The sequence below is a fragment of the Mauremys mutica genome, chromosome 12 (assembly GCF_020497125.1).
Source record: "Mauremys mutica isolate MM-2020 ecotype Southern chromosome 12, ASM2049712v1, whole genome shotgun sequence".
In the NCBI taxonomy this organism is placed as follows: Eukaryota; Metazoa; Chordata; order Testudines; family Geoemydidae; genus Mauremys; species Mauremys mutica.
The window spans coordinates 82,149,218-82,171,789 of record NC_059083.1 but is presented as its reverse complement, the minus strand read 5'-3'; the positions used below and the strand labels follow the sequence as shown (position 1 = coordinate 82,171,789).

Sequence of the window (22,572 nt, the reverse complement as noted above, 5' to 3'; positions counted from 1 at the left end):
TGGGAGGCAGGTCCCCCCATGTTCCCCATTTGCTTGAGGATTTACAGTGTAGTTTGTGTGTCAGTCTCAGGGTATTAGAGAGACAAGGTGGGTGAGGTCACATCTTTCATTGGACCACCAGTTCCTGCTGGGAGAGAAAGCTGGTCTCTCTCACCAACAGAAGCTGCGCCAGTAAAAGACCTGACTCCCCCCACCTTGTCTCTTGGAGGATTTTCAGGCAGGCAGATGAGGATAGCTGCTTCTCAGCTGGGTCTAAAACTTTAATTTTGGCAGTTGTCAACTTTGACCATACAAACAAAACACACATTGTCAGTGGATTCTGTTTTAAATAGTTTCATTTGCCCTGGAGCTGCTGCCAGTCAGGAATAAACACAAAAGGAGTAGTTCTGGGAAGTGAGGCTGTGGTGAACCAGCTGGTCTGAAATGCAAACGAGTCCTGGAACTCTGCCTAAAGCAGGAGTGGTGAAATCCAAGGGAAGGAGGAGCGAGAAGGCTCTGGGTGGCAGAGAGCCCCTGCCGGCAGTGCCGGGCTCCACTCTACAGTGGGGAGGATGAGGGGTGAGGCTGCTGGGGAAAAGAAGCCCAGTCCCATTGGCTGAATGCTAGGTCTGACTCTGCAGCTGGGTGGAACTGAGGACCAATGTACCGTCAATAGCCCCTTTTGCTCTCTCCTGAAACCAGCCTTAGGGCTGGGGTAGGGGAGACCTTCTGAGACAGGAGCCTTCTGTGTGCATGGCGGATGGCCAGCTCCCTGCCACACGCTGAGCACACCCCAGCCCTGGATGCCACCTCAGGGATTCCTCTTTGGAATTCATGGACCGTTCTCACCCTCTCCAGCCTGATGCCTGAGGAGGCTGCAAGTGGCCCCTCCCATGTTTTAGGCCCAAATTTACCCTATCCCTCAGACAGGCAGCTTCGCTTCTATCAATGTAAATCGCAGATTCAAGAAACCTAGGAAGTGTCATTTAGGCTAAAGAAATGAACCTGCCTCAACAATCCCCTTCCTTTGGGTGAGGTGACCTGGGGGTCAGGGCTGAGGCTTCCTGGGGGAGGCTGAAGATTCAAAGCACAATTTTTAAAGTCTTACATAAATACATGGGTCAGGGAAAGTCTCCAAGCCCAGCTGCCTCCTGCCTGCCACAGACAATGAGCCCTTCCCCCTTTGTGCCAATACAACTGTTTGTGTTTTGACTAGTTTCTTCAAGACCTTGATCAAAGGCATGGGCAGAGGCCCATAGCTCCTTCCTTGCAGACTGACCTCTGACTGCATGTGACACATGCATGGAGTGTCTGACAATCAGGGCTACACCTCCCCCAGATTGCAGGCTAGCAGCACTCCCCACCCTGATGTCTGGACAGGCATCAGCATTGTTGGGTGTGGCCTGGGACTGGAAACAGGGAATGCTGCTTGTCAGGCCTGAGGGGCACTGGCAGGCCTGTGAGTGCATGAGGGAGAATTAGGGTTGGAATAGCAGGGGGTGGAGGTGTGCGTTGAGGTCCAGGACAGGGATTTGGGGCAGGGGATGCAGGTCAGACCTTAGGGAAACTAGGCTTTTCAGGATAGTCCCGATAACACTCATGTGCTGTAAATCCTGCTCTGCCCTGACAGCTTCTGGAGCCCTGAACGCTGGGAATTCCCTCTGAAGTAACCTGATTAGATACTTGTGTTTCCCTGCACTATCTGCCAAAGGATGACTTGTGTAGAAGGCTCCAGAGCAGCCCCTGGCTGCCTGCCATGCCACAAACTGCTGAGATTCCCTTGATATCAAGAGAGCTTCATTTATCTGCCTGCAGTTTACAAGCGCAGAGACAGGAAAACAAACAAGAAGCCCCATCTAAAGGGATTCTGTTCCAGAAACCTGGCTGCAGGGAGGACATGTTCATTTATCGAAAATGAGCTTCCTACGGCTCCTTGGAGCTGCTGCCTGTGTGGCTGAGTGCTGAGTAAGAGGCTGTTGGGCAATAGCATCTCAGATGACAAGATTCTGGACAATTTAAAATATAAGTAGGAAAATAAAACCCACAAGAGCTGATTGTGCTCTTTCCCCAGTGAACTCGCTCTCCTTTCCCTCCCCCCAGACAGACGGGGGTCTGACATTTGCCTTCCACAAGGTCCTGTCTCACAGACTTTCATCTGTCCTCTGCATCATCAGCCAGAAATTGAACCAAGCCTCCCCCTGGCTGCCTCTTCTGGGGACTAAATGGTGGACTTGGCTCTGGACAAGCAATAGAGAAACTGACCTAACAGACACAGAAACAATCCAAGAGGAGAACAATTCAGCAGCCAACCTGACACTCCGCCGTGCTGGTGTGCAGGGGCGGCTCTAGGTATTTTGGCGCCCCAAGCACGGCAGGCTGGCTGCCTTCGGTGGCTTGCCTGTGGGAGGTCCCCGGTCCCGCAGGTTCGGTGGCATGCCTGCGGGAGGTCCCCGAAGCCATGGGACCAGCGGACCCTCTGCAGGCATGCCGCCGAAGGCAACCTGCCTGCTGCCCTCGCCGCGACTGGCAGAGCGCCCCGCCGTGGCTTGCCGCCCCAGGCACACACTTGGCATGCTGGTGCCTGGAGCCGCCCCTGCTGGTGTGGAGATTCTGCAAGCAGGGCCCTCTGAGAGAGAGCACACTGTGACACACAACCTCTGCCCAAAGGACAGTTCCCATCCCATCTGCAGAACATTGAGTTCCATTTTGGGATTTTCTTAAGTCCTTTTGTTTCCATGTTGAGATGTTTTCTATTCCAGTGGTGACCTGGCAAAGCCCTTTTGGGAAAAACAAAGCTTTGTTGGGATGGAGAATTTCAGGTTTCAGAGCGCATGGAGGAAGTGCATTTTATCTTGCCCATCACAGAAGACAACATTTATCAGCTTTAGAGGAGCTGTTGCAAAATTAATTCTACTAAAGGTTTTTAGTCCATGGTCATCACTGTGGTATCTGAGCACCTTAGTGTTCTGATCACTTCAGGGGAACTCTGTGAAATATTAAAGAGCATCATCCACATGTAGCCATCTTAGACTTGGGTCCCAAACTGCATCCTCAAATATGGACTGATATGGGACTGGGGGCAGAGAAATCTGAGTATGTCTCCCCCATAGACCTTGACAGGAGACCACACTTTTATGTGAGAAAGTGGCAGATTATGGCCACCCAGAAGGACCCCAGTCCAAATTTGGGCAGCAGTAATGTGCAGGACATGTGCACACACAGTAAATCTAGCTATGAGGATGGGACTCCAGCAGCTGACTGTTGATTCTAGTGTCCAGCTGCCAGATATGGCAGAGACAATGAAAGGGTATGAGGAAAGGCAAAACTATGCTTTGATTTAAAAAAAAATATTAAAAGTTGGTTTTGGTCAAATACTCATGGGCATAAGCCAGATGGGGCCTAAATCTGAAAGCCAACAGCTGCTGGGCAGGGTGTCTTTCCGGCTGTTATTTGTGTTGGTTTTGCCTTGGGGGTGAATCACAGACACTTTGGCAGCAGCAGCCCTAACTCAGGATTTCCTGCTTTTTCTGAATCAGACGGCATCCACGCACACTGTAAAGAGCCCAGCGGTTCCTTACAAAAGTGTCTTACTGTGGAGAGATTTTCATTCTCTGGTTTCAGTACAGGGAATGTTCTCAGACATGCTGCCCCAAGCAATATTGCATTCTGCTTGTTTATTTGGAAGATGCGAGAGGATTGAAAGGGAAGATGTAGAGGCTGGCATGGCCCCAAAGTGGCCAGGCATTCTGGCTCTGGCACTCAGAAGGCAGACAAAGATCTCAGGATCCCTGCTGAGCCCCTTGGAGATCAATAGTGACAATGCAGCACAGATGAGTAGGGTTTCAAGACATTTTGTTTGACTTGTAATGCTCAGTATTCATGTTCACACCTCCGTCTGCTAGGTGAACCCTTTCATACTTCTGGAACCAATTCAGCATTTGTGATGTAGGTAAAACTGCCCCAAATTTCAATGGGAGTTTTGTCTGTGTAATAACTGCAAGGTCAGGTTACTTCTATACTTGGTGTGTATACATCTGCCTCCCTTCAGCACAGACACTGTTGTCCTGCTGTAAACCCACTACCCAGGCAAACAAACCAACTTTCCTGTACCTAGATAGAAGTGAATGATGCATTATTATTAAAAGTGCCTTCAATGTGCTTAGCGCTGTATAGCAAGACAGTCCATATCCTAGTGACCTTACAATCTAGAACGGGGGTCGGCAACCTTTCAGAAGTGCTGTGCTGAGTCTTCGTTTATTCACTCTAATTTAAGGTTTCACGTGCCAGTAATACATTTTAACGCTTTTAGAAGGTCTTTTTTTATAAGTCTCAGAGTAGCAGCCGTGTTAATCTGTATCCACAAAAAGAACAGGAGTACTTGTGGCACCTTAGAGACTAACCAATTTATCTGAGCATGAGCTTTTGTGGGCTACAGCATCCAATGAAGTGGGCTGTAGCCCACAAAAGCTTATGCTGAAATAAATTTGTTAGTCTCTAAGGTGCCACAAGTACTCCTGTTTTTTTCTATGTCTATAATATATAACTAAACTATTATTGTAAAGTAAATAAGGTTTTAAAAATGTTTAAGAAGCTTCATTTAAAATTAAATTAAAATGCAGAGCCCCCCCAGGACTGGTGGCCAGGCCCCGGGCAGTGTGAGTGCCACTGAAAATCAGCTCCTGTGCTGCCTTCCACACGCGTGCACTGGGACTCCCCAGAGGAACGCTATTTTGTTGCCAAACAGGGAGTGCCGCTATATTTGTCCCAGGCGGGCCGGAGCGCAGTGAAGGCGCACGGTCATTCTCCGCAGCAGTGAGTTCCATAGGTGAGGCCACTGCCTGTGCCACACCCACGAGCCCCCCCGGCCACGTGTCATCGGGTCACAGCGGTCGGGTGGGATCCTGGACGCCGCAGTCCGGGCCAGCACGGAGACTCTGGCTGCGCTGGGAGACGCGTTCGTGGTGCCGGGCAGCGCTGAGCACCGGGCCTATGGAAGGGGCTGCCGGCCCAGCCTCGCCTTCCTGGGGCGGCCCGGGCCCCTCCGTCTCGGCCCAGCCCGCCGCGCCCTGACACCCCCGGGGGACGCTGGGGCAGGCGGCCCGTGGGTCCCAGGCTCGGGGACGGAACCCAGGTGTCCGGGCCGGGCCCGGCTACGCGCGAGGGGCCGTGTCTGTGCCTCGCGCCCCAAATAAAGTTTTCGCTTTTGAAGACGGTGGCTCGTTCGTCCCGCGGCGGCCGGAAGCGGAACTAGCGAGGTTTCCATGGCGGCGGCCGGAAGCGGAAGTAGCATAGTCTCCATGGCGGCGGCCGGCGGTCCGGTGTTGTGGCGGCGGCTCTTGGGCCTGCTTCCTCACGGGAGGCTGGGCCTGGCCGCGCTGCTCGGGCGCCTCTCGGACCGGCTGTCCCTCGGCCGGGACCGGCGCTCCCGGAGGTAAGAGCCGCGGGGCCCAGCCGGGGGCGGGGGGTGCCCGACGCTGGGCGCGGGGATGTGTGGCCGGCTCCTGGGGCGGGACGGACGCAGCAGGCGGCCCATGGAAGCGTTGGGTAGGCGATGGCGGGGGCGGGACATGCCACCTGCGGCCAGGGCATGTCTGAGGTGCCCAGAGACCACGGGGATGGCACATTTTAACTAAGGCTACGATCTGATCTCGGAGAGCCCCGTATGAATGAACTCTGTGAAATCTTGGAGCTGGCTGTGAAAGCGCATTTGATTTGGCCCCCTAACACATGTCTGTGCCCCATGTGCCTGGTTGTAACACCCAGAGCCAGGAGCTGCTTCGGGGCAGTGGTCTTGCTCTCCAACACTGCCCTTTCTGTGACTTGATTTCTTTTTCCTCCCAACTCTGCTGTGAAATTTACTAAACATTTCTGTTTCAAAATCATAGCCTTAGTGTCTGCATTTCTTTCTATTCAGGTCCTTATACTGAGTGTATTTGATGCCTTAGCTGATCCTCTGGAGTGCAGAGTAGTCCAGAAACCTGAGACCATTCTTTGTTGGGACACCGCTGATGCTCGCTGTCCCTAGTAATAAACAGAAATCTGTAGCACCAGATTATGCAAACTAATGGGTGATGGGAAAAGAATGACTTCTCTTTTAAACTCTGAAAGGATCTGATTGTTTTGGGCTACAGATCAGTGTTTATTTTATCTGGCATGTGTGTTCCTGCTCCTGATCTCTATCTCTGGAGCTTCTTGCGGTGTCTTTTGACTAAAAACTCAGTATCATCTCAAATTCCAAATTTACGCATAGCTAACAAAAATCCCTCTAGAGTAGGGTAGAATAATTTAGTGATCTTTTTGGACTCCCAGGTTTGGCCTAATCCATGGCATCTCCAACTCTTTCATTCTGTGAATTCCTTGGTAACACTTGTCTTCCATTCGCAACAGCCCATTCCGCCAGTTATTAAATTCATTCCTTTGGCAGACCACCAGGAAGCCCACTTTGAGAGCTACTGGCCTAATCTTGTGGAAGGTTTCTTTCTCTGGAGAGATCAAGAAAAGGAAATTGAATTTAGGAAAGCCTATGCCTGATTTCGGTTGGAATCTTGTTTGGATTCTTGAGCAAATATTTAGTTTGAAAAGAAGTTACAATACTGTACAGCTTCCAGCCAATCCAAAAACAAATCTGCAAGATTCTGCATTGTCACAGTCTCTTAAGATCTTTCTGTTTTCAGAGCAGCCTCCTGTTATTGAATGACAACCCCCTCTCCCCCCCCCCCCCAAAAAAAGACAATGCAAAGTCTCAGGATATAAATTATTACTGAGGGAAATTGTAACTGCAGCATTCACAGAGCACAGGCCAACTGCCTCACTGTAGATGGCACAGTTTTGAAACAAAGCCCTTTAGCAATTACCTTTTTTCTGGCACCATATACGTCTTATTACCCTGCTTTCTGAGATATTTCATCTGGATAATTCCATGCTCAGTCTCCAAACCTGATTCATATTAAGAAAACTTAGCATTCCTTATATCCTCAAATTATATCCGTATCTTGAAGAGAGGCTTCCAGTTTTCTTTAATTTTTTCATTTGCCCTGAAGTTGGGCACAGCATTTTGTGTCTGTATCTTTAACATTTTTGCATCTAAATTGAGTATAAAGAAGTGATTGCTGAATTAGAGCCATGTTATGGTTCATCCTCTACCCTTTTGCTCTCTTGTGTTGGAGCATAAGATGGCCACTTGCTGCCCTTTTACTCTGGGCAGATTGCATACTGACATTCCAAGCTCTGCAGCCATAAATTCTTGTAGAATACCATATATTGTGGTGTTCTCAAGTTCAGATGAACTTTGACTTTAGCAGAAATCTCCTGCTAATAATGCTCTGCAGTTAGCATATCAGGGGCAGGAAAAGCTCCTCACTAAAAATGTTGGTACTTGTACAATAGGAGTGTAGTTATTATATGTTTAAACAGTAACCCTCAGCAGCCATCCACTTACACGAGATGTGTGGGGCATCCGTTTCCTTCATTCATCCACTAAATGGAGGCATCAGATAGAATGAACCTTGCTGAAGACTCTTGCTTTTTTAACGTGTGGTGTCATATTTTGTAGTAACTTGAGAGTTGGCTACTTTTCCACCAGTGTATTTCTGTTATATACCTACACCATCCAGTTGGAGACTGAGTGCCAACACTAGCAATAACTGCTACTAAATACATTGGGACTCTTTTTAGAAGATACGAATGATGACGCCTTTGTGCAATGTACACACATTTTAAAGTATCAGAGGGGTAGCCGTGTTAGTCTGGATCTGTAAAAAGCAACAATGAGTCCTGTGGCACCTTAAAGACTAACAGATGTATTGGAGCATAAGCTTTCGTGGGTGAATACCCACTTCATCAGATGCATGACGAAGAAGAATTTTAAAGTCTTTAAATTGTCTTTGATAGTTGTGAGTCTTGCATTATTTGGGAAAGACGATTTGCTGCTCGTATTACAGGAAGTTTGTTGCATTCTCATAACTACTTGACCTTGTCTCCACAGATGTTCTGACTATTCTGTTCTCACCAATTCACTTGGGTACAGTAAAACTTACTTAAAGATTTATTATCAGGAGATGGTGAACAACGAGTTCCTCTCATTGTTCGCCATCTCTTGATACTTAAAACTTACTTAAAGATTTCTTAAGTGACAACCAAGCCACAATTTCTGTTGCCAATTTCCAACAATTGCTGAAAAATCTATTTCCAAAATTGCTGAAGAATCAATTGCTGAAAAAGTGGTTGGATGCATTAAATCTGGTTTGCAAAGCAACTCCAGTATTAGCTGTCCATGTTGTCTCCTGGGCAAAAGGGTGCACATCTTTCTTGTATTTAGTCTACTTAATTCCTGGTATTTTTAATATAGTAAGTTATGTTTGGGGAGGGGTATCTTCTTATCCTGTGAATCACTGAAACTTTCATTTCACTTAACAAAATTCTCACAAGTATCTCATGGTGGTGTTTTGTTTTTCTAACAGTACAGTAACTCCTCACTTAACGTTGTAGTTATGTTCCTGAAAAATGCAACTTTAAGTGAAACAATGTTAAACGAATCCAGTTGTCCCATAAGATTTAATGTAAATGCGGGGGGTTAGGTTCCAAGGAAATTCTTTGGGGGCAGACACAAGGCATTATACTGTATAATGCACAGTACTGTACTGTGGTTGGGAAGTGCCCCTGGCTTACCCCACACAGGCACAGCCTGCTGCAGGCAAGGACGCTAGGAAGCACCTTTGCAGCAGCTAGGGTGATCAGATATCCCAATTTTATCGGGACTGTCCCGATATTTATTTATTTGTCCTGCGTCTCCCGGCCCTTCCCCGACTCCTCCCCTTTCCCCCATTGAATCCCTCTCCAAATCCCCCCCCCACACACACTTTCCCAAGCACACCGCATTCCTTCTCCTCACCCCTCCCTCCCAGGCTTGTGCTAATCAGCTGTATGGCAGCACAAGCGCTGGAGGGAGGGGGGAGAAGCAGGACACGGCAGCCAGCTCAGGGGAGGTGGAGCAGAGTGAAGGTGAGCTGGTGTGGGGGGTGAGGCATGGAGCTGCCAGTGGGTGCGCAGCCCCCACCAGTTTTTCCTATGCTCTGGTGGCTCTTGTTTTTTCCTCCGCCGCTGGCTCTTGGTGTGTTTTTGTTGTTGATGCTCTGCCGGCACCCCTCCCCCTCAGCTGTTTGGTGGCGCTTAGGACTTTCTGGGAGGGAGTGGGAGGAGCGGAGACACAGCGCTTCCCTGCTCCTGCCCCTCCCTCCCAGAAAGTTCTAAGCGCAAAGTGCTGGGAGGGAGGGAGAGGAGCAGGGAAGCCCCACATCTCCACTGCTTCCCCTCCCTCCCAGAAAGTCCTAAGCGCCGCCAAACAGCTGTTTAGCAGTGGGTGAAGCGCTGGGAGGGATGGGGAGGAGGAGGCCAAGAAGCAGAATTTGTGCAATGCTCCTTTGTAAAGTCACTGCTTTTCCAAAGAATCTTACAAGCAGGCAGCCAAACGATGTTATAAGGGAGCATTGCACAACTTTAAATGAGCATGTTCCCTAATTGAGCAGGGATGTAAGATTGAAACAATGTTAAGTGGGACAATGTTAAATGAGGAGTTACTGTACAACTTTTACAGCGTGAGCCAGTGCACACATGACTTTTTTCATTTTTCAACCTGTGTGCTGCTTTACCCTTCCTGGTCTCCTGGCATCTTCTTTGACTGATACTTTTCTAGTGGGTGGGAGGTGAGCAGCAGCCTGACCTGTGAATGCTGAAGTGACCTTATAGACTCCAGTGAGAGTGTGGCTTGCTTCTCTCCTTGGTGGACTTAAAACAGAGAAAGCAAGAGTCTGGGAAGAAAAGAAGAGGCCATATGTTTAGCATCACACTGTTGCTTGGTCTTGGCAGTTCAAAGAAGTTGCTCTCAGGCTTCTCTGCTTGTTGGCTGCGTCAGTGTTTTAACCACAAAATCAATTTTCAGACTCAGCCATTGACCCTTAAAGCTCTGTAAAATAAAATAACAGTATATACCCAAGTGCTGAATTTCAAGGCGAGCAATTTGCAGATCCCACTGTGTGGTGACTTCTGTGTGGGTGAAAGGACTGAGCTGGATTCTGCAGTTTCAGTTCATTTCCTGTACTGTAGCTGAGGTTTTACAGTGAATCGTAGCTTCTGAGTTCCCTCTAGTATGTACAAGTCTGCATGACAAAACCACAATTCTTAAAAATAGAATGTCCAGAAAAACTCCCATCTATAAATAGGGAATGGATTTTATGCAGAAAAGATTCAGTTTTACCTCTGCTAGTTCTGGTTTCTTTTTCAGATTAGTTCGGCATTGTTTGTTGACTGACTTGAAAGCTTTGTCTGTCTGTTCTTGGACACTGTTGGTTTGTTGGAAATGTGGGTTCTAGTGGTTTCTCCTTAACTTAGGGTTCCGATGGCTGTATGTGCAGAACATTTTTGGGATGATTCGCAGGTAGTTGCCTGAGCTATTTTCAATGGTCTGTGGGTACAGGTATCTGCTTCCATACACTGCTGCTAGTTACAGTTGACTAGTGCCAAATTTGTATTCACTTTGAAGGGTTTTGTAGCCCCACTTATAAAATCCTGTAGGCTCCACCTCAAATAAATTATAAACACTAAATCTGTCTTACAGAGATCAAGTGATGCACTTACACATTTTATTTTTAATCTTAGAGGCATCAAAGAAGATTACAAAGGGCAACCAATGCCTATCAACACACACAGAGAACCTGGCATAAAGTAAAATCTTTCCCACAGTGGCAAAGAACTTCCAGAAGAGTATTTATTAAGCCATACCTAGTTCTGGGCTTTTTATGGAGGAGCGTAGTTTAATTTCGGTCTTCAGACTTTCTGCAGTGAAACAACTTCCTTGAAATCTCAAAAATGCTATTGAAAAATTTCCTTTTGAAACTTGATTCTAGGCCGTTGTCATGTCATTTGGGAAATGCAGTTTGCGTCAGGCTTGGCCAGCAGTCTAGTGAGGAAAATATTCATCCTCGATTGTGTGATTTGCTAGTTGCTGTCATGTTGCATGTAAAATTTGCTGCCCCCACTTCATATGGAATAATTGTAGGGGTCAATAAACCTTTCTGATACAAGAGTAGCTTGTAGTGCTGTCTTCATTGTGGCTCTCCATGCCCTATACTTGTGTGTGAAGCATTTCTGCATATCAATGTGAACTTGGGCAGTGTGAGCTTCCTGATTCCTCCTATTTCCCAGCTGGCTTCAGTGATAAGTCTGTTGCCATCACAGTGGGTCTCTGCTCAGCCTGTATCTGTGTAGGTCACGCTGCAGGACATAGTAAACAAAGACCTGTGTGCTTGCATGATGCTGCTCAGCTCCTGTAGGATGCAGATGAATATCTTAAAAAAACAACCCTTAAAAATGCATTTCACATAGTAGCTGCTTTTGGAAATGGCTAGGGAAATGCTTTAAAATGTCTTTCCTTTGGGGAAGGTTTCCATTCCTCTTCAAGATCAAATTACTGCAGTTCATGGTTGCTAAATTAAAGTTCAGTCCGCGTGATCTGCTAGGAATTCTTGTACAAGCTGACTCCATTGCGATGAATAGGCAGTCACAAACTGTTGGATTTTTTGGGAAATGCCGTTGCAAACTGTCTGGCTTTTATGCAAGGGCTTTTGCAACCTCATGAAGATTCAGTGTTTTATCATGCAGTAAATAAGTGAAATCATCTTATCTTCCTGGAACCTGTGGTCATTTTGGCTTTGGATGGTGGTAAAACTGAAGAGTTCCTCATAAAATTCTGGTAATACTCAAGAGGATTTTCTTTGTATGAGATGATGGAGTGTGTCAGGGCAGATCAAAATTACAGGATTGCATGTTGGCCCTGAGGGACTAACCACTCCTCAAAGATATGAGGAGTTTGAACTGTTCTTTGAAACTTTTTTTTTATAAAAATGTTTCCTGCAACTCATTTTCCAGTTACACTTTACAGCTTCAGTGAGTGAAACCTTGACTTCCTCCTTCCAATCCCTTATGCTCTGTGTGACTCTGCAGTTTCTTCCCATTCAGTTTTCAGCTCCTTTATTTTATCTGCGGCATATTTCAGCACTTGGCAGCTTTCTCTGGGTTTTTCAGTGAGGGGAGTTCCTGAATTGTGGTGTTTCTGACTTGCAGCATTATGCATTCAGTGGCTTTGCTAAGACTGGTGTTGGGTGCTTTGCGTGTTATATGTTTTGTTCTGGATCAGTCCTGAAGTACTTGTTTTATTAAAAATGTGGATTCAAAAATGTCTTAAAGGCCACACACCGTTGTGAAAGCAGTTATAAAGCTCTTGGATTGGATTATAAGAAGTGTGTGTGGGGGGAGAACGACGACACAAATCAAAGCGGCTATAACAGAACAGAAAACAGTTTTGGCCACAATGAAGCTGATGTTTGTGTAGTAAAGGCGGCAGTGATGAGTGATTTGTCCCAGAGTTGGCAGAGAGAAAGCTGAGTTAGAATGGGTGATCCTAGGAGTTACTCTAGTGCAGGGGTCGGCAACCTTTCCGAAGTGCTGTGCCGAGCCTTCATTTATTCATTCTAATTTAAGGTTTCGCGTGCCAGTCATACATTTTAACGTTTTTAGAAGGTCTCTTTCTATAAGTCGATAATATATAACTAAACTATTGTTGTATGCAAAGTAAATCAGGTTTTTTAAATGTTTAAGAAGCTTCATTTAAAATTAAATTAAAATGCAGAGCCCCCAGGACCGGTGGCCAGGACCCAGGCGGTGTGAGTGCCACTGAAAATCAGCTCGCATGCCGCCTTCGGCATGTGTGCCATAGGTTGCCTACCCCTGCTCTAGTGTGTCTCTGCTCTCAGTGCCATTGATTGTCTTTCTTCCTCTCTTTGCATGTCTGCTCAGCTGCCCCTCAGGGAGCTTCTCCCTTTGTGGAATCTAAGGGAGTCACTGACGTTCAGGTCTGCCTTCCTCTATCTTTTGCTCAGTTTCCTGCTTCCACATGTAGCTCTGGTGATCCTGCTGTGACAGACAGAGGTGAAAGGCAGTCTTAACATCAGTGAGATGTGTAATGCTGCAGGCCCACTTGCATAGACTTACAGACTTTAAGGCCAGAATTGACCATCATGATCATCTAGGCTGACATCCTGCACATTGCGGGCCACAAAACCTCACCCACCCCTCTTGAAATAGATCCCTAACCTCTGGCTGAGTTACTGAAGTCCTCAAATCATGATTTAAAGACTTCAAGTTACTGAGAATCCACCATTTACATTAGTTTAAACTGGCAACTGACCCATGCCCCATGCTACAATGGAAGGTGAAAAACCCTGAGAGTCTCTGCCAATCTGGGGAAATTCTTTCCCAACTCCAAATATGGCGCTCAATTAGACCCTGAACATGTGGGCAAGACCAGCCAGCCAGACACCTGAGAAGGAATTCTCTGTAGTAACTCGGCGTCCTCCCCATCTAGTGTCCTGTCACCAGCCTTTGGAGATATTTGCTGCTAGCAGTTGCAGATTGGCTACATGCTATTGTAGGCAGTCTTATCATACCATCCCCTCCATACATTTATCAAGCTTGAAACCAGTTAGATTTTTTGCCCCCACTGCTCCCGTTGGAAGGCTGTTCCAGAGCTCACTCCTCTGATGGTTAGAAACCTTCGTATAATTTCAAGCCTGAACTTGTTGATGGCCAGCTTCTGTCCATTTGTTCTTGTGTCCACATTGGTGTTTAAATTAAGTAACCCCTCTCCCTCCCTGGTATTTATCCTTGTGATGTATTTAGAGAGAGCGATCAGATCTCCCCTCAGCCTTTGGTTAGGCTAAACAAATCAAGCTCTTTGAGTCTCCTCTCCTAAGGTAGGTTTTCCATTCCTCGGATCACTCTAGTAGCTCTTCTCTGGACCTGTTGCAGTTTGAATTAATCAATATTCCAGATGAGGTCTCACCAGTGCCTTGTATAACGGCACTAACACTTCCCTGTCTCTACTGGAAATGCCTCGCCTGATGCATCCTTTGCTCACGTACCTGGATGGTGTTTGTAGGAAACTGCAGTTCCATCATGCAGAATTCCTCAATCTGTCTTTTCTTTGCCAGATCATCATGGCTGCTGCTGGCCCCATTGCTCACTCCCGCGATTCCTCAGGTCACAGCCCCATCGTTCTGCGTTTGTCCTGAGGGAGCGCACAGGTTCCAGTGGATCAGGAACCTGGTTCCAGAGTTTGGGGTTTCCAGCTCTCACATCCGGGTGCTCTCCTCCCCGACTGAATTCTATGAGCTCATGAAGGTGAGTTGTGTGCTTCCAGCATGTATGTGAGGAGGTGGGGGCAGCTGTTAAGGTGGTTGGTATGCAGGTTCCATAATGTATCTCTCCTCAGACATGCAGCAGGGCTGGTATGAGAATTTCCTTGTTCAGTTTGATTGTTTGGATCTTGTCACAGTTAAAATTAGCAACCCTACATTTCAGAAATGCTCAAATGTAGGGGTGCCTGGGGAAGGCATGAATCTTGCCCTCTTGGACAGAAACAAAGCATTAGGATAGGAATTAAGGGAGTTAAAATGACCCCAGAAGGAAAAGCTCTCGCTCTGTTGAAGGTTCAGGTGGTGCAGAGTATGGCTCTGCCCTGAGTGCTCAGTGGTAGTAGCTACAGGGAGCAAGTTACCCACCTTTCCAGAGGCCGCATTGATTTCCTGCTTATTTCTGGATGGGAATGTGGATGTAAAGGTGCTGAAATTGCTCTCTAAAGCCCCTACGTGATTTGCATCCTGGCCGCCCAAGACCTGCCTTTCTCCTTGCATTTCCCCACTGCACTGCGCGAGGACTTTCCTGAAGAGTCCCTAGATCAGGAGTTCTCAAACGTCATTGCACCGCGACTCCTTTCTGACAACAAGAATTACTGCACGACCCCAGAAATGGGGACAGAACCCGGAGGCAGTCCGAGCCCTGCTGCCCCGCGGGAGGAGGGACCAAAGCTGAAGTCCAAGTGCTTCAGTCTTGGGCAGGGGGCCTGTAGCCTGAGTCCTGTCACCCAGGGCTGAAGCCAAAGAAGCCCATGGACTTCAGTCCCAGGGAGTGGAGCTCGGGCTTGCCAAACGCCAGCCCTGGTAACCCCAGTAAAATGGGGTTGCAATCCACCTTGGGGTCACAGTTTGAGAACTGCTGTCCTATATGGATGTCTGTGGGCGGGAGGTGTATACTCTCCTTGCTAGAATGTTCCTGTTCGTCTGACAGAGCCTGTGATGACCTTCTCAGACTTTCACCTGAGTGAGGTAGTTTGGGGTTGGGGTTTGCAGATGGGAAAGAGCCTATTTTTCACACATTCTTGTTTTGACACTTAGCAATTGGTGCCTTTATGAATCAGAGAATAAAAATAACTACTTGGGTAACACTGAAGGAGGGAAAGTCAAACCCTCTTTTTGCGGATACAGACTAACACGGCTGCTACTCTGAAACCCTCTAAACTGGTTGAAGTTAAATGTGTCCCATCGGGGACCTCTGCTGCTTGTCTGTGGCTTAATTCTGTAGCTGACAGGACTATGAAAGGGAGTTGGTGTTCTCTGCAGAACCAAGTGTGTTTATGAAATCACAGCTCAGCCTGTGAACGTGCACTTGTTTTCCTCTTCCACTGTCCTCAGGAACAGATAAAGGCAGCCAAGCAGCGAGTGGTGGTGGCTTCACTGTACCTTGGAACAGGACTCCTAGAACAGGAGCTGGTAAGTGTGGATGGAGGCTTGAAAAAATACCTACTTGGGTAGGTGCCCTGTGCATTCACCTTTGCACTAGCTGGAGTGGGGTGTCCATCTGAGCACCTGGACTCAGACTTTCCCTATGCTTCCATGCTCTCGCTTGGGAGCCTTTCAGCATGGCTCCAGACTGCACATGGGGCTTGGCATGCCAGAAGGGCACTTGAAGGGACAGGCTCAGGGAATGTGTGGTGTAAACCTGTTACTGATCTAAGGAACTGTCCCATGCCAGGAATCTGGATGGGTAATGGGGTTAAAAGTTATTGGCACAGTTTCCACAGATTTTCTCCTACTGTGCGGTTGCTGGTACCCACACATGAGCACTTGCCTTCAAAAGGGTGGAAGTAGTTTTAGTGATGCTAATGTGGTAGTCTGTATTGTGTGCCCCCTGTGTACTGCATGCAGGTGCAGTGAGTGTGATCTGTATGCGTACAACTTCTTGTCAGCCTGTCGTAGTGAGGGGGAGGTCACTGTTTTGCCTCATGTTGCTTTACCTTTCCCTGCTCTCTGCCTTTCCCTACTGGAAACAAGGCTTTTCTCTACAAAGAGCTTTGAGCAGAAATCTTGAGCCCTGAAATTATTCTGTAGCTTGAAATACAAATTCCACTATGAGGATGTCGGGGACTCGAACCCCAACAGCGAAGTTCGTTGTCAAATCCAGCAGGTGGGCAGATTGTCTTGGATGTTGATTTGTTTGGCTTCCTCTGTGGATCTGTAACTGATTTAAGACTTTAATCTGCTCATAATAGGAGCAGGACAGGTTCTGCAACTCATGGGAACTGCTCCCTCCCCTTTTGGATGGCAGTGGAAGTCTCTGGTCTAGGAGTGGGGTTGGATGACTCTCTGCTGTGCATAACTGGAGTTCAGAGCCTTGAATCATGGCTTTGTGTGCAGACAAAATCTATGCCCTTGTTGTTTTTGATGCCCGAGATGTTGTTAGTGCTTTATATATTAAAAAAGAGGCAGGGTCACTGCCCCAAAGAGGTTAGGTCTAAATCAGAAAGATTGATCACTGGAAAGTTTCACTTTCTCTGGGTAATGTGCAGTGTGACTCTTCCCCTCAGGTGGATTGCATAGAAGAAACACTGGAGAGGTCACTGCAGGCAAGTGGGCCCTCTGACTTCAGAGTTTCCATTCTCCTAGATTTCACAAGGGGATCTCGAGGTAGGTATTATGGGGTGGCCCTCCTCCTGCCTACTTCAAAGGCTCGTTTACAGCAAGCAAACTGGATTGGTCAGATGAGCTTGGAGGTCCTCGCTCTAAAAAACAACTTATCAGACCCAAAGGTTTAAAATCTGCTCTCTCCTAAAACCAGCTCTGTTTTGCTGTGAACCACAGGTCATCAAAATACAGTAGCTTTGTATTCTCAGGTAACTTTCCAACATGGTAGTATTACTTCAGAAAATAAATGACAGGAACACTAAAATAGCTGAGCCAAATCCTGCCCTCAGTGACACCCAAGCAACCCCACCAACTCCAGTTCCTGTGTCAGTGGCATTTGCTCCACCCTCCCCACCCCGCCCTCTTTTCTGCTCCTTCACTTTGTAAAGGAGGGTTGGAGTTGGCAGAAGTGGTGGTGTTTAAATCCTCACTCCAGTTCAGTTAGTGTTACATGTAGCCAGGTGAAGAAGCATGAATGTGACCATCCTGCTAGGTAGTTTATAAAGCCCACCCACCAGTGGCCTTGGAATGCTGGTTACATCATGATAACATTAATATAAAATGCAAATAAATCCTCTCTTAAAACAAGAAGCCCTCTCAAAATGTCAAGCAAATAAATCAACAGATCCTAGGGAAGGCAGCTTCCAGCTTGGGGGTGTGTGTGTGTGTGTGTGTGTCTATTTTGCCCTCTTGTTGGGGTCCTGACCAGCAGATCTGGTGGTGTGGTAGAAAAGTGGCTCCATGTATAACTATTCCCATCTCTCTCTCAGGCAGGAAGAACTCTCGGACCATGCTACTTCCCCTGCTGAGAAGGTTTCCAGAGCAAGTTCGTGTATCCCTCTTCCACACTCCAAATCTGCGTGGGCTTCTCAAACGCTTAATCCCTGAGCGTTTCAATGAAACCATTGGGCTGCAGCACATCAAGGTTTACCTCTTTGATGATAATGTGATCCTGAGTGGGTGAGTCCTGCCTCTTTCCATCCTTACAAGTATTCTGTGCTGCATTTGGGTGAGGGGGAATTCCTGTCGTCCTGACTAGAGTTACAGAGGGAGGTCCAGTCAGGGATGTGGTAAAGAAGCAGCACTGTTAGAGCTGAAAATGCATATTGCTGGTCTTGAGACACATGCTGATAGCATTGTTTTCATTTGGAACCTGCTTGTACCTTAGTGAGCGCTATGGTGTTGCAACTGTCCCAGGATTCGGAGGGAAACCTCTTTGCATCTTGCTTTTGTGGCTCTCTTCCACATTAGCTGCACCGAGTTAGGGAGCTGCATTGTAAGCTGTTTGGGCTGGTCATTCTGTTCTGTGTTTGTACCGTGCCTAGCGCAGTGGTGTCCAGGTCCATGAATAGGGCTCCTAGGTGCTAGGATAATACAAAAAATAAATATCACTCTTGTTGGGGAATGTTCTTTAAAAAGTGAAATTGGGGCATTTTGTATTGTAATTCTTCAGCTGTATCTAGGCCTGTGCAATGAGATACGTGATGAGGATCATGTGGTTGTGCTCTTTATCCTGGCCATTCTTACCCTCCTCTCCTCCCCCAGTGCGAACTTGAGTGACTCGTACTTCACCAATCGGCAGGACCGCTATGTGTTCCTGCAGGACTCTCCTGAGATCGCAGATTTCTTCACTGAACTAGTGGATGCAATTGGAGATGTGTCGCTGCAGTTACAGCCAGATGATACAGTCCAGATGATGGAGGGGATGGTGCATCCTTACCAAGGTATGATAAAGTCATCTGACCTGTAATATGAGGGTGATATGGTCCAGGTGAAGGAGGGAATAACAATGGGAAGAGATGGGTGGGGTGGGTCTGACTCCAAATACTTTATGGATCACTGGGGGTTTGATGTTGGTCAGCTGGGTGTGGGGAATCTCCTTCATCCCACCTGTTGAAAAAACAAGATTACTAGGAATTGCCAGACTGGATCTGCCCGGAGGTCTGTCTAGCCCAGTATCTTGTCTCTGACGGCAGCCAGTACTAGCTGCTTCAAAGGAAGATGCAAGGAGCTGCAGAAGTCAGTTATAGAATAACCAACCCGTAGGGTGCATTTCTTCCTAACCCCACTAGTTAGTAATTGATTTAGGCCCTGAAGCAAGAGGGATCGTATCCTTTCCAAGATTCTTAGCTATATTAATATAGTTCCCTATAAATATCCTGAGTGTATGTATGACTCCAGGCTGTTTTCAGTGAAGAGTATTTTGCACTCAAATGTGTTCTTGGCTTTCAGATAAGTGCCCAGTTGGAAGGAGGCAGGGATCCTATGGTGCAGGAATGGGCAGACAGGAGGGGAGACTATTTCAGATGACATGTGGCACTCTGGTAACCGTGTGTGTGGGTAAAGCTTATGCTGTGGACGGGAATACGTATTGCACAGTGCATTGTCCAGAGCATTGGACCCCTGCGACTTATGTTTAGTACTGCTTCCGTAAGACAGTCTCAAGTACAAGGCATACGGGACTGTTGCTATGTTCCATGGGGAAGCCTAGTTCAAGAAATGCCGACTAGCAAAGCTGCTTCCTGGCAGCAGGGTGTCTTAAATGTCAGTAACATTCCGATGTGGTGCTTCCAAAGCTAAATATAATAGAAGGTGGATCCAGTGAGCAATGACAACCCTCCAGCAGGCTGATTTTGTGTGGGATAATCCTGGAGGCAAACATGCCTGATAAAGAACCTTTCTTTTTGGCGGGTGGCATGCAAATATTTGTTTGCTGTGTCTAATCAGATACATAGTCTTTTACAGTAAGACTCCTTAGTGTGTTCACCCTTCACAGGCCTAACACCCCACTGACTAGTTGCCTAGACACAGCTCTTTTACACGTGGAAACCTTGCTTCCAATGGGTATAGATAACTTTACTGTTTGGAGCAAGTATACACCCTCTGGGCCCTGTCAGCCTTCATCAGCTTGCTTTACAGGTTGGTCCCTGCTAGGAGTCTGGGACTAATTTTTAAGCCCAAGAGAGAAGCCTGAGCATTCTTCAGTGGGTAGTTAGTGTTAAAGAGCTATATTAAATGTAGTGTGTAGCTCTCAGAATGATGGTAGCAAAGGGTGCTTTCAGCTCATCCTGCCCACTGTGACGTAGAAGATGGGCCAAGCCTACCAAAGGAGGATCAAAAAGAAAGGTCTCTTTTGAACGAAGGATGCACATCTCCTTACTTTGTAGCTCCCTGTTATCTTCCAGAATGGCTTGATAGGTCAACTTAGTGCTTATTGGTGCGGTTCCTAAACTGGGCAGCAGGGGTCACTGAAAGTGACCTAAGGGTCACCTTCCCCTTGAGAGAGGAACAGGCCATGTCTGCGGCTGTTTAATGTTTCTTCCCCAGCCCATGGAGATCTGGGAACTGCACTTCTGCTTAGGGGCATGTTATTCTGTGGCACTGCAGTGTGGAGACTATCAGACATGGGGAACTGAGTGAAATCAAAGGGAGACTCTTTGAGCTGAGACACGTTGAAATACTATAGTCAGGCCTTCATCCAATATGACATGATGTGGGTGGGCCTCTGTGTGTGTGAGCGTGTTTAATGGGTGACAGTGCTGTCCAGTGTGCATGTAGAGGGTGCTCTTGCATTTCCCCATAGGACAGGTAAAATTGCTGAGTCAAATCACAGGCTTTAGGTAATGGGATTCAGCAGGAGAGGAAAGTGGAACAAACGTGTCTCCTTCACAAACCCACAGTTCAAATTGCGATGAGATTCACAGATCCACCATAGGCTTGTTAAGGCTGCACATGTGTGTTTTCCCAGTTCCCAGCAGAAGAGACTGGAGATCCCTTTGTTATAAAGTACAGTAAAAAGTTGCTGTGATCCTTTGACTGGATCAAATTTCAGTCCCTAAGGAAAGCCCCGTCTGATTCAGAAGGGATTGTTCTGTTCTGCAGTGAAGTTGTGGGTGGTGTATCAGGTCTGCATCTGGCACAAACAGGATCCTGCACTGCACTCTTGGTAGACAGCACTTTACAGGCACTCAGATACCACAGTGAGGGGTGCAGTGTAAGAACCTGAGCAGAATAGGGTGGCATCAATTGAGTACTGTTCTGTGGGGCAGATGGGGCTAGTGTCTGCACTCTGCAGGTGATAGAGAACCTTTTGTAGAAAAGTAAATGAGTGGCTCTTAGTTCCCTCTGGCATTTGCCTAAAATCCCCATCTGGAAATTCTGCTGGCACTTGGTTCCTGAGGGATTTTTTTCCCCCCAGAAGGTCCCCCACTAAACCACCTGTGCAAATAGATAGACTGTGCGAATATAGGCTGCCTTTGGCACCTTCCAGTCCTCTTCAGAGGGCGGTTGTGGTGCAGAGCTTTCCCGGACAGCCATTCTGCCCCAGCCCTGCTTGGACCCTTTTCACTTCCCACTGAGCGTGAAGTGCTGCCCATGTTCAAGTCTTCCCTCTATGAAGTGACTATTCTCCCTCCGTCATGTGCTGCCCTCGCTGTGCTACCGTCCACATTTCGATCTTGGAGAGGCAGCAGATTATGCAGTCTTCATGGCCGTGGTTTCTTTGGGTGGCTTCCACTGTGGTCCTGACAATGTGTAGTTTCCCTACTAGGCAATAGCTACCACATAACTCCGTGTCACTGATACTTGGACCTCAGTGCTTCAGGAGCCAAACTAGAAAACAACATTACCCAAAAGAGCCACAGGAGTGTGAATTCATTGCTTCATTTACCATAGTGCTGGGTAGTCATATTTAAACAGCATAGTTCGTTTTTATATTATATCATTTATTCTCACAGCAAAATGACTGACCAAGCATCATCATTTTATCAACTACAATTGGTTAGCAACATAGTAAAAGCATCCTGATTGGTTAATAACTTAGATTGGTTAATAATGAAATCATGCAGTGATTTAATATCATGTGCTGCAAAGAGCCACGGGAGACACATTAAAGAGCCACTGGCGGCTTGCGAGCCTCAGCCTGAGTGTCATAGCTCTATATCTTCTGCTAGTCATTCCTTGTTTTTACTCAGGAGACAAGACGGCATATTGTGAAGTGGCAAATAGGAGAGTAATGGAAGTGATCAACGCTGCCAGGATGCGACAAGAACTCCACATGCAGACTTTTCATGGAAGGCGATCAGAAGGAGATCCGTTATTGCCCCAGCAAGACCCTAGTGCAGGAGGGGACCAAAAACCAGAACCGGACACCTGGATTTATCCACTAATTCAAATGAAACCCTTTGGGATTCAAATAGATGAGAGAGTCACAGAGACGTTGCTGACAGAGGCAGAGCGAGGTGCCAGAATATACCTCACCACTGGCTACTTCAACCTCACGCAAGCCTACATGGATCTTGTTCTGGGCACCAGAGCAGAGTATCAGATTCTATTGGCCTCACCGGAGGTGAATGGGTTCTTTGGTGCCAAAGGGGTGGCAGGTGCCATTCCTGCTGCTTATGTTTACATTGAGCATCAGTTTTACAGCGAGGTGTGCTGCCTTGGCCAGCAAGACAGGGTCCAACTGCTGGAGTACTCCAGGAATGGATGGACTTTCCACGCTAAAGGTGAGACAGCCTGTCCTTAGGAGGCCTTCTGTAGAGAGATTGAAGGTTAGCATAGATACAGAGCATCAGGCCAGTGAGAGGCTGGGTGGGTGCTTCATCCAGTTCTAAGCCATATGTCCCTGTCACAACATACTAGGTCCAAAACATGCATACATCTGGATGGTTCAAGGGACTGAGGATGGAAATTGGTCTCTCGTCTCTAGGATTCTGGTTCAGGTCCAGTCCAGTCCCAAGTC

At 47.4% G+C, this 22,572-nt stretch overlaps 1 protein-coding gene across 1 annotated transcript in view; it reads left to right on the top strand.

Moving 5' to 3' along the window:
* Positions 1-5,209: 5,209 nt before the first annotated feature.
* The window catches only part of PGS1 (phosphatidylglycerophosphate synthase 1), a 29,398-nt gene continuing 12,035 nt past the window's right edge, over positions 5,210-22,572 (top strand). Inside the window, exons 1-7 of the mRNA XM_044982059.1 lie at positions 5,210-5,410; positions 14,022-14,211; positions 15,561-15,638; positions 16,733-16,832; positions 17,600-17,789; positions 18,375-18,553; positions 21,803-22,336. Of these exons, the coding sequence (XP_044837994.1) occupies positions 5,241-5,410; positions 14,022-14,211; positions 15,561-15,638; positions 16,733-16,832; positions 17,600-17,789; positions 18,375-18,553; positions 21,803-22,336 (1,441 nt within the window). The 5' untranslated portion in view covers positions 5,210-5,240. The remainder of the gene's footprint in view (positions 5,411-14,021; positions 14,212-15,560; positions 15,639-16,732; positions 16,833-17,599; positions 17,790-18,374; positions 18,554-21,802; positions 22,337-22,572) is intronic.